The sequence below is a fragment of the Phoxinus phoxinus genome (genome assembly GCF_949152265.1).
Source record: "Phoxinus phoxinus genome assembly, chromosome: 16".
Taxonomy (NCBI): Eukaryota; Metazoa; Chordata; class Actinopteri; order Cypriniformes; family Leuciscidae; genus Phoxinus; species Phoxinus phoxinus.
This window is the reverse complement of record NC_136891.1, coordinates 29,975,679-29,985,570: the sequence shown is the minus strand read 5'-3', so window position 1 is coordinate 29,985,570 and position 9,892 is coordinate 29,975,679. Positions and strand designations below refer to the sequence as shown.

The 9,892-nt window shown below is 35.9% G+C and overlaps 2 protein-coding genes across 2 annotated transcripts; both read left to right on the top strand.

Moving 5' to 3' along the window:
* The first annotated feature begins 98 nt into the window (after positions 1-98).
* Positions 99-4,752, top strand: cyp2ad3 (cytochrome P450, family 2, subfamily AD, polypeptide 3). The gene is made up of 10 exons (XM_079584409.1): positions 99-236; positions 439-789; positions 1,000-1,162; positions 1,272-1,421; positions 1,513-1,670; positions 1,772-1,948; positions 3,025-3,166; positions 3,308-3,495; positions 3,572-3,713; positions 3,867-4,752. The coding sequence occupies exons 2-10, from the start codon at positions 607-609 to the stop codon at positions 4,040-4,042; spliced, it is 1,479 nt and encodes a 492-aa protein (XP_079440535.1). The 5' UTR covers positions 99-236; positions 439-606; the 3' UTR covers positions 4,043-4,752.
* Positions 4,753-5,321: 569 nt separating this feature from the next.
* On the top strand, positions 5,322-9,734 carry LOC306983751 (cytochrome P450 2J2-like). Its single transcript, XM_079584408.1, has 9 exons — positions 5,322-5,573; positions 6,382-6,544; positions 6,636-6,785; positions 6,889-7,046; positions 7,149-7,325; positions 7,415-7,556; positions 7,646-7,833; positions 8,074-8,215; positions 8,676-9,734. Exons 1-9 carry the CDS (start codon positions 5,391-5,393, stop codon positions 8,849-8,851), a joined length of 1,479 nt encoding a protein of 492 aa, XP_079440534.1. The 5' UTR covers positions 5,322-5,390; the 3' UTR covers positions 8,852-9,734.
* Positions 9,735-9,892: the final 158 nt, after the last annotated feature.

The window sequence follows — 9,892 nt, the reverse complement described above, 5'->3', positions numbered from 1 at the left end:
GACACTAGCGCGAGCGAATACCATTCTAGCGCGAGCTGCAAAATAGCATTTTTATTGGTTCGATCTACTGAACTAACACACGCCCTCTTCACTAAACCAGTGTGTTTCAGTCAGTCTGACTCTGCAAGCCAAGATACACGAAATTAATCCATAGCTTGATAGAAGTCTGTCATGCCTAGAAAGACACAATAATAATAATAAAAACGATAAAAGACGATCTGATTGGAAATTATGAGGTAGGCTATATGAAAAACAAGTCAAGACAATGTATGTTATAAATATGCTAATCTGTATCCCATGTTGTTCAGATTCTCTTGGCAAAACTATGTGTTCAGAGGAATGATAGTAAATATCAGTTGAGTTTCCCAGCTTTCTGGAATCTGGAGGGACTTTTGTAATCTTTCTCCACTCTAATGTAGGCTATACCTTTCTCATCAGGGCGTCCCAAGCATGGATAGGGGTGTGAAATGGCCGTCTAAAGGGAGGGGCCTGGTGGGGTCCCGACGGCCCTGTTTCTAGACTACCATTTGCATTTACAGACTGCTACTGACAACTCCAGTGCTTTGATATTCTCTGACAAAGGGAACGTGCCATTTTTTTAACATCATGATCCTGCACTTTATATATCAGTGCTTTGATTTTAAAATCTGGATCATACTAAGTTTTGTTTTACTGCTTCTTGCAGATATTATCAAATATAGGAATCCTTCCAGGTTCCCCCCAGGACCCTGGCCTTTACCATTCCTGGGAAATGTCTTCACTGAGATAGATTTTAAGAACATGGATAAGGTAGGAGCAAATTATGTTAAATTAAATGTATAAATGTTTATTTGCATGTCGGTCGATTAACATTCCTTTTAGGCAGGATTTATTTTATATTGCCCTATTTCTTGATTAAAAGAATGGTGGATGTTAGCAAGTTGAATGTACTTTATATAAGTTACTCTATATACAGTATATATGTATAATTATTATTATTATTATGATATATATTTTTAGTTGGCTGATGTCTACGGGAAGGTGTTCAGCCTAAGAGTGGGCAGTGATAAAATGATAATCGTGTCTGGATATAAAATGGTAAAGGAGGCCCTCATTACTCACATTGACAGTTTCGTTGACCGTCCAAATGTCCCACTGTTTCATAAAACGTTTAAGGGAATTGGTAAGTACACCGATCATTACGACTTTTTTGCTTAAAAAGGCAACACTGTAAACCAGTCAATATTCATAACATTATTTGCTAATAAACAGTATTCATTCATATTATGAAGGTACAATACTGAGTAATGGATACCTGTGGCGGATGCATAGGAAGTTTGCTGTCTCTCATTTGCGGAGCTTTGGAGAGGGGAAGAGAAGTCTTGAGCTCAGGATCCAGCAAGAGTGTGTCTACCTCTGTGATGCTTTTAGGGCAGAAAATGGTATCGTCTGAATTCTGAATGAATTTGGAAGAACTTGCCAAATAATGACATATCCTTATGTATACACATAACTGTTTTTTCTCTCAAATAGCACCTTTCAACCCCATGGTCACCTTAAACAGTGCTGTTTCAAATATCATCTCGTGGTTGATATTTGGACAACGTTTTGATTATCACGATGAATGTTACCAACGAATTCTGCGTCTTGACACCGAATGCATTCAGTTAGCAGGCTCTCCTAGAGCACAGGTACTGATTCATGCAGCATCCACACTTTAATATTCTAACATCCTTTGAATTCATATAATTAAAAAATCTATTTTCATCACCCACTATTTCATCTCTCACAGCTGTATAATGTGTGTCCTTGGCTCTTGGAATATTTACCTGGCCCCCACCAGACCATTTTTTCCAACTATAAGAAGATCACAGACTTCCTGAGAGGAGAGATCATCAAACACAGAGAGGACTGGGACCCTTCAAACCCACGTGACTTTATAGACAACTACCTGACTGAGATGGAAAAGGTATACAGTAGCTAACTAAAGTAGGATTTTCTTTTATCATGCTTTTGAAATATTTTTGAGTAAAGAGGGTACATTTGCAAGCATTCACTCCAAAAAATTATATGTTGGCTTTAATTAACTTTTTTATGTCAACAGGTTCCACATAACTGGATTAAGTTAAATAAACATAATTTATTCATGTAACTTCAACATCATGGAATTAAGTCATTTTAAGCGACCCAATTTAAATAATCTCAAAGTGAAATTTTTAAGGTTTCCTGACATGATTCAGGAATTTTTTATTTTAATTCACCCATTAATATTTCATTTATTTTAGTGACACATGATTAAATTGATAAACTATAGCTAGCTATTTGCTAGCAGTAGCATACATTAGCATTTTAAATGCTAAGATTTAAATGCTCCTTCAACCAAAGCAGTTATAAGTAATTGAATCAGTCCACAGCCAAACAAAATGTTCCACTCTTCTCCACAATGGTAACCCACTGTAATTTAAATGGTTCTAATAATTCCAATGTAATTGAACATTAAACACAATTATCAAGTCTTCCCCTTTTCTCACTTTAAAAAAAAACAAAACATAAAATAACACTTAATTTTAACATTTATTCTCCCCCCAGTTTCAGTTAATGCAACACAAATCATTCATGTAATTCTAACACAAACGGATTAAGTAAATTTAAATGTAACATAAATTTAAGCAGATTGAACACAATCAAATTAAGTTAGGGCGTCGCACTATACTGGCACCTTCTGGACGTACGAATTTTTTACTTAACATAAATGGTTTGTGTTTAGACAACACGTTAGGATTTTGTACTGTTAAGTTGAGACATAATTACGTTGACCTTATAGAATTATATATATTTTTTTAAGTCAACAAACACAATTATTATAAGTAAACTAAATATAAATATATTATGCACAGTGCACAACCCATTTTTTTGAGTGTTTGTTTTGATATTGCCATTTGATCAGCCTGAGACACTTTAAAAAGAGAGTGTCGTGCCTGTGAAGAACTAATGTTTATGCATATTTTCTTGTACATTTTTTGTGTTGATTCCTACTCTTTCCAGAAAAAGAGTGACCCTGAGGCTGGTTTTAACATAGAAGGGTTAGTGGTGACTTGTCTAGACCTAATTGAAGCCGGGACAGAAACCGCAACCACAACATTGCGCTGGGGTCTGCTTTTTATGATCAAGTTCCCAGAAATACTAGGTGAGGGTACTTTTCTGACTTTCAGAGCGAGAGTAATTAGCTTGGTAATGCAAGAATTGAATACATGAACACATTTGTTTCCATGAATACATTTGTCTGAAAACACACAATATACAAGTAATACTTACATTTCCCATTCAGAAAAGGTTCAGGCAGAGATCGACAGGGAGATTGGACAGTCACGTCAACCTTGCTTGGCGGACAGAGATAATATGCCATACACTGATGCTGTTATCCACGAGATTCAAAGATTTGGGAATGTTGTTCCCCTGGGATTCCCTAAACAAGCTGTTAAAGACACAACACTAGGGGGGTACTTCATTCCTAAGGTATTTATTCTATTCTCTTCTATTTTGGGGTCTAGTCGTGTCTAGAATAGTAAAGTTTTCATTCTCTCTTTATTAGGGCACCTCTATAACAACAAACCTGTCTTCAGTCCTGCATGATCCACATGAATGGGAAACCCCAGACACCTTTAACCCAGGACACTTCCTGAATGAAAATGGCCAGTTTCGGAAGAGAGATGCCTTCTTACCGTTTTCAGCAGGTAATATTTTATAAACACACCACCTGATATCACTTCTCAAAAAGTGATATGCTTGTATTTAGTCCTTTTCATTGACTTTGGGTCAATATTTAAAAAAAAAGTGTCCCTGCTACGTAATGAATGTTAACTCTAGCTGATGACATTTGCTTACAGGTAAGAGAGCGTGTTTGGGAGAGCAACTGGCTCGTCAGGAGCTCTTCTTATACTTCACCGCCCTGCTGCAGCAATTCACCATCTCCAAATGTCCAGGAGAGGAACCCAGTTTGAAGGGCGAGATATGGTTCACATATGCTCCTGCTCCCTTCCGCATGTGTGTGTCCTCACGTTAGAGTGTATATATGCTTCTTATATGTCTAATCTTTTGTTTCTACTTTTTTACCATTATATCAGTTTCAATGCATTGATGAATAGAAAGCAATGTATCAAATAATACTCTATTTTTATATTTGCATTATGACTTGAGGACAGGTTCCGTTTTTGAGTGTTTTGCACCCTGATTATTTTCCAAGCACAGCCTACATATGCTATAATTTGAACAAGAAACAACGAAGCATGTTTACAAGTATCTGTTATGGTAGAATATCTACTCACTTACATTATAATTACATAAATGCTACATACTCAAGAAAATTTGTTTCTTCAGGGAAGAATTTTAACAGAAGCTTATATTGAATACAAAAACAAAAACGTTTTAGTGTTGTTTATTGAAAAAAAAAAAAATGTAGACACCTGTATCTACCAACATGTAATATTCTTGTTATTAATAACAGTTACCAAGATATTACCAATGTAATATCTTACCAATATATTCACAATGTTTTAATGCTAATAGCTATTTGTTCTGATGTACAGTAATCAACAATTGAAGTAGATCAAAACATTTCAGCTAAGTTATGTATGAATTTTGCAGCGTCTTAGGACAACTTTATTGATTAACTTTTTTGATCCACTTCAAGTGTTGACTACTGTATAAATGTATGTAATAGATCAACTTATCTATCTTGTATTAATAAAAATATTATGGACACCTGTGTCAATTATTTCGTGTTATTTTGATGTATATATATATATATATATATATATATATATATATATATATATATATATATATATATATATATATATATATATCACATGTTTATATATATTACATGTTTATATCACAATGAACCATTTCTCATTTGGCAAATAATTTATCACAAATATCTCTGCTACATGCAGAGCAGAGAGAGAGATAGGCAGGCCAGACTGGCTCATAAGCATGCACATGCATGTGACCAGATTCAGGTTAATAATTGTTCATATTCCCCTATGAACTTGTGATGATTACACATACTAAAATCATAAATGTACTAAATAATATGAAAGAGTTTTAATATAATAATATGTTTACACAAATAATATGTTTACACACACACACACACACACACACACACACACATTCATATTATCTCATGTTCATATCTTTACATTGGTAACTTTTACTCTTGATAAATTTGCGTTCATAGGGGCCTCATTTTCTGTCCTTCCTGGAATCTGGAGTGTCCGTTCAGATGTTATGTAATACCCCTCTACTCCTCCCCTCCAGTGTTCACATTTCCCAGTCCTGTAGATAAATACTTTACAGACCACAGATCTCAAACAAGACAAAGGGAACCTGCCATTTACCCTGCCATCATGTTCTTACACTTCTTATTTGACAGCTTTGATTTTAAAAGCTGGATCATTTTATTTTTTGTATTTCTGCTCATTGCTGATATTATCAAAAATAAGAATCCTTCCAATTTCCCCCCAGGACCCTGGCCTCTGCCATTCCTGGGAACTGTCTTCACTAAGATGGATTTTAGGACCATGCAGAAGGTAGTATCTAAATTCATAAGTTTTTAATTTGTATGTCTGTCAATTTACATGATTTAATTTATGTTCTTGTTTCTGTACCTATAACATGTTTGGCAGGGGCGCAGGGACGCTAGGGACGTGTCCCTACCAATATCCAGTGAAATTGATATATCCCTAGCAATAATTTCGATCAAAACTATATAATGATGTCCCAGTCCCCTCCAATTTCAAAATCAAACCTATGACACTGATTTTGGCTATTAACGTTCCTGGGGCTGTATTCACAAAAAATATTAAGGCTAAAAGTAGCTCCTAACTTTTTCCCCCAAAAGTTTTTCAAAAGGAGGTTAAGCCAGACCGTGGTCTTGCAATTCTCAGATCTTCTGAGACATTAAACACTCTTCCAAACTCTCAGCAACGAGTTACCATTGATGGGCATGACTCAAAAAAACAACAATACTTTTAAACTGGAAATCTTCAGACTCTCCATGTTTCAAAGCTTGGTTGGGTGAACTGTTTCATGTCATACAACTGGAGAGGATACGTTCAAGTCCAAATCTCATCGCCAATTCCAAACCATATGGCAGCCCTTCGTGGATTTCCTCAAGTCTGAATAGTGTATTGTTATTGTTCTCACTGTAATAATTCATTGTATCTGTGATTATGCTTTGTTTATGTTCCTTAGTGACTCCTAAGTCACTAAGACCAAATCAGAAACAATCCTGAAATGGCTGTTTCCTCAGCAATCGCCCAAAGACACTGTACACCATTGAGGCAATAGGTGATAGAGCCTATGATTCTTTTATTTATTTTTTATTTTTTATTTTAGTTGGCTGATGTCTACGGGAAGGTGTTCAGCCTAAGAGTGGGCAGTGATAAAATGATAATCGTGTCTGGATATAAAATGGTAAAGGAGGCCCTCATTACTCACATTGACAGTTTCGTTGACCGTCCAAATGTCCCACTGTTTCATAAAACATACAAAGGACTTGGTAAGTAAACTGACTATAATGCTTAAAATTAAACCAATTTTTTTCTCAAATGGAGTTGGTGATTTCTTAATGATAATCAAACTTTATGTAGGTTTAACAATGAGTAATGGATACCTGTGGCGGATGCATAGGAAGTTTGCTGCCTTCCATTTGCGGACTTTCGGAGAGGGGAAGAGGAGTCTTGAGCTCAGCATCCAGCAAGAGTGTGTCTACCTCTGTGATGCTTTTAGGGCAGAAAAAGGTAAACAAAATGTAATCAAACTGGAGATTTTTTGTTCATTGGGGAAAAGAAGGATGAAAACAATTTGGCAGTTTGATAAATATTCATGCTTTCTCCCAAACAGGACCTTTCAACCCTATGGCCACCTTACACGGTGCTGTCTCAAATATCGTTGCCTGTTTGACATTTGGACAACGCTTCGAATATCATGATGAATGTTACCAAAGAATTCTGCGTCTTGACAATGAATGTGTTCAGTTAGCAGGCACTTTTAGAGCACAGGTACTAATTCATGACAGCATCTTTAAACACTCCTTCAATATTCTAACTTTAAATTATAATTTAAAAATCTATTTTCATCACCCACTATTTCATCTCTCACAGCTGTATAATGTGTGTCCTCGGCTCTTGGAATATTTACCTGGCCCCCACCAGACCATTTTTTCCAACCAGAAGATCATCACAGACTTCCTGAGAGGAGAGATCATCAAACACAGAGAGGACTGGGACCCTTTAAACCCACGTGACTTTATAGACAACTACCTGGTCGAGATGGAAAAGGTAACTAAAGTGGGATTTTTTTATTAAAAGTTTGAATAATTCAATACTCCCCCCGTTTGAATAAGTCAAAACTCTACCCCCCTCTTAAGAGAAAGAGTGATCCTGAGGCTGGTTTTAACATAGAAGGCTTAGTGATATCTTGCCTAGACGTGATTGAGGCCGGGACAGAGACCTCTGCTACTACATTACGCTGGGGTCTACTTTTTATGATCAAATTTCCAGAAATACAGGGTTAGTGTGGTTTCAGTTTTTATTTACTGGTTACAGAATATTGCACATAAATGTCCCCACTTTAGGACTAACTTGTACTTCCCATTCAGAAAAAGTCCAGGCAGAGATCGACAGGGAGATTGGACAGTCACGTCAACTTTGCTTGGCGGACAGAGATAATATGCCATACACTGATGCTGTTATCCATGAGATTCAAAGATTCGGGGATATTGTTCCACTGGGATTCCCTAAACAAGTTGCTAAAGACACGATACTAGGGGGGTACTTCATTCCTAAGGTATTTATTCTATTCTATTCTATTCTATTCTATTCTATTCTATTCTATTCTATTCTATTCTATTCTATTCTGTTCTGTTCTGTTCTATTCTATTATATTCTATTCTTTGTTGAAATATAGATATATAGGTATTTTAATAGAAAACAAGCTAATGTTGGCATACAATTCTTAAGACAGCCAGTCATTGTTTCTGTACTGGATGGTGCATAAATGAAATTGTTTTCATTCTCTCTTTATTAGGGCACCTCTATGACAACAAACATGTCTTCAGTCCTGCATGATCCAAATGAATGGGAAACCCCAGACACCTTTAACCCAGGACACTTCCTGAATGAAAATGGCCAGTTTCGGAAGAGAGATGCCTTCTTACCGTTTTCAGCAGGTAATATTTTTTAATGAATAAGGAATCGAATTGGTCAGTTGCTTTTGTTTGACGTTAAAACATAATGAATAAGGAATCGAATTGGTCATTTGCTTTTGTTTGACGTTAAAACATAATGAATAAGGAATCGAATTGGTCAGTTGTTTTTGTTTGACGTTACAACGCTACATGTGAGAGAGGACGTTTAGGATGAACTGATTCGTTAGGATGAATGTTGAAGTCTTACAATGGTACATACAGTGAGAGTTGAGCAATTGTCAGACATTAAAACAGTGTTTGGCTTACCGTTATAATTGTATCATCAAAGCTCGTTGCTGGAAAAGCTACAGTAACAGTCACGCAAGTGACCATAGTGAAAATTTGTCCTAGGTTATAGTAGTGATGCCATACTTCTAGTTTTTTTCTTCTTGTCAGTGCTACAATATGAAGTGTAATTTTGCCGCATGGCATTTTCTTACAGGTAAGAGAGTGTGTTTGGGAGAGCAGCTGGCTCGTAATGTGCTCTTCCTGTTCTTCACCGCCATGCTGCAGCGATTCACCATCTCCAAATGTCCAGGAGAGGAACCCAGTTTGGAGGGCGAGATATGGTTCACATATGCTCCTGCTCCCTTCCGCATGTGTGTGTCCTCACGTTAGAACAAAAAAAAAAAAGACAAGGGAGTTTGTGAACAAGACAAAAAAAAAAAAAAGTAATTACAATCAGACATAAAACATGTTTTCTGATACGTGTTTCTAACTGAACATCAACCGTAACTACACCACAAGTTATAGTTTATGTTACCATTATCTTTCCATTTTTCAAAATGCAATATCATTATTATCTTCATTTACAAGAGCTAGAATTCCTGTAGAGCAAACAGTAGAGCATGCACTAGCAATGCCAAGGTCATGGTTTCAATTCCCAGGGAATGTATGAACTGATAAAGTGTATAAACCTTAAGTGCTCAGCCATCTTTAGAATCTTGTGTGGACTTCTGTTTTTACGGTAGCTCTGTATTGTTCCATGGCATCATTGTCAAAGTAAATTTACTTCTTGTAGAGTTGAAAAAAGTTATCATCAGCGTTGTGATATTTTAAGCGGATGCATAACAATTGTCAGTAGACTGGGAAGATTTTAAAACGAGTGGTTCATTCATAAATCCGAAAGATCTTTCCCTTCATGCTGTGGAAATACAAACCGGAAGACAGAACACAAGGAGCGCAGCAATGAAAAGGGGCATACAGTACGTTTTCCCCAATCTCTGTTTGTTTTATGTTTGATGTTAAATGTCATTGTAAACTTTCAAAGTTGAAAAAAAAAAAAAAAAAAAAATGAAAAGGGGCGGGGCTACATAAGCCTTAATCGCTTTTGATAATGCCAAATACATAAATGTCAACTGTTGTATTGCAGAGTTTTTTTTCATGTATAAATGTTCATGTATATGTGTGTTAATGCACTTTGTAAATGATTTACTGATTTTCTTTTTTCAGACAAATTTACTGACTATTTGTCATGGAAATAAATTACACCTGAGTTGAACATTTGTCACATAAAAATGTATCTCTGTTTCATACAAAAAGATATAGATTAATAGAATTATTGCACACAAAAAATATTCTTTTAGTTACTTTAACTATAACCCAGTGATGAAAAGTTTCAGTCACAGATAAACAACAGCTGAGGTATTATGTAACATT

What these genes read in the sequence shown, in the direction of transcription:
- cyp2ad3 (XM_079584409.1), top strand. Translation starts at nt 607, where the DNA reads ATGATCCTGCACTTTATATATCAGTGCTTTGATTTTAAAATCTGGATC. An exon ending in CAGGCTCTCCTAGAGCACAG is followed by an intron (nt 1,671 to 1,771) that starts GTACTGATTCAT and finishes CATCTCTCACAG; the next exon opens with CTGTATAATGTGTGTCCTTG. An exon ending in GGGGGTACTTCATTCCTAAG is followed by an intron (nt 3,496 to 3,571) that starts GTATTTATTCTA and finishes TCTCTTTATTAG; the next exon opens with GGCACCTCTATAACAACAAA.
- LOC306983751 (XM_079584408.1), top strand. Translation starts at nt 5,391, where the DNA reads ATGTTCTTACACTTCTTATTTGACAGCTTTGATTTTAAAAGCTGGATC. An exon ending in TGCTTTTAGGGCAGAAAAAG is followed by an intron (nt 6,786 to 6,888) that starts GTAAACAAAATG and finishes TCTCCCAAACAG; the next exon opens with GACCTTTCAACCCTATGGCC. An exon ending in ACCTGGTCGAGATGGAAAAG is followed by an intron (nt 7,326 to 7,414) that starts GTAACTAAAGTG and finishes CCCCCTCTTAAG; the next exon opens with AGAAAGAGTGATCCTGAGGC.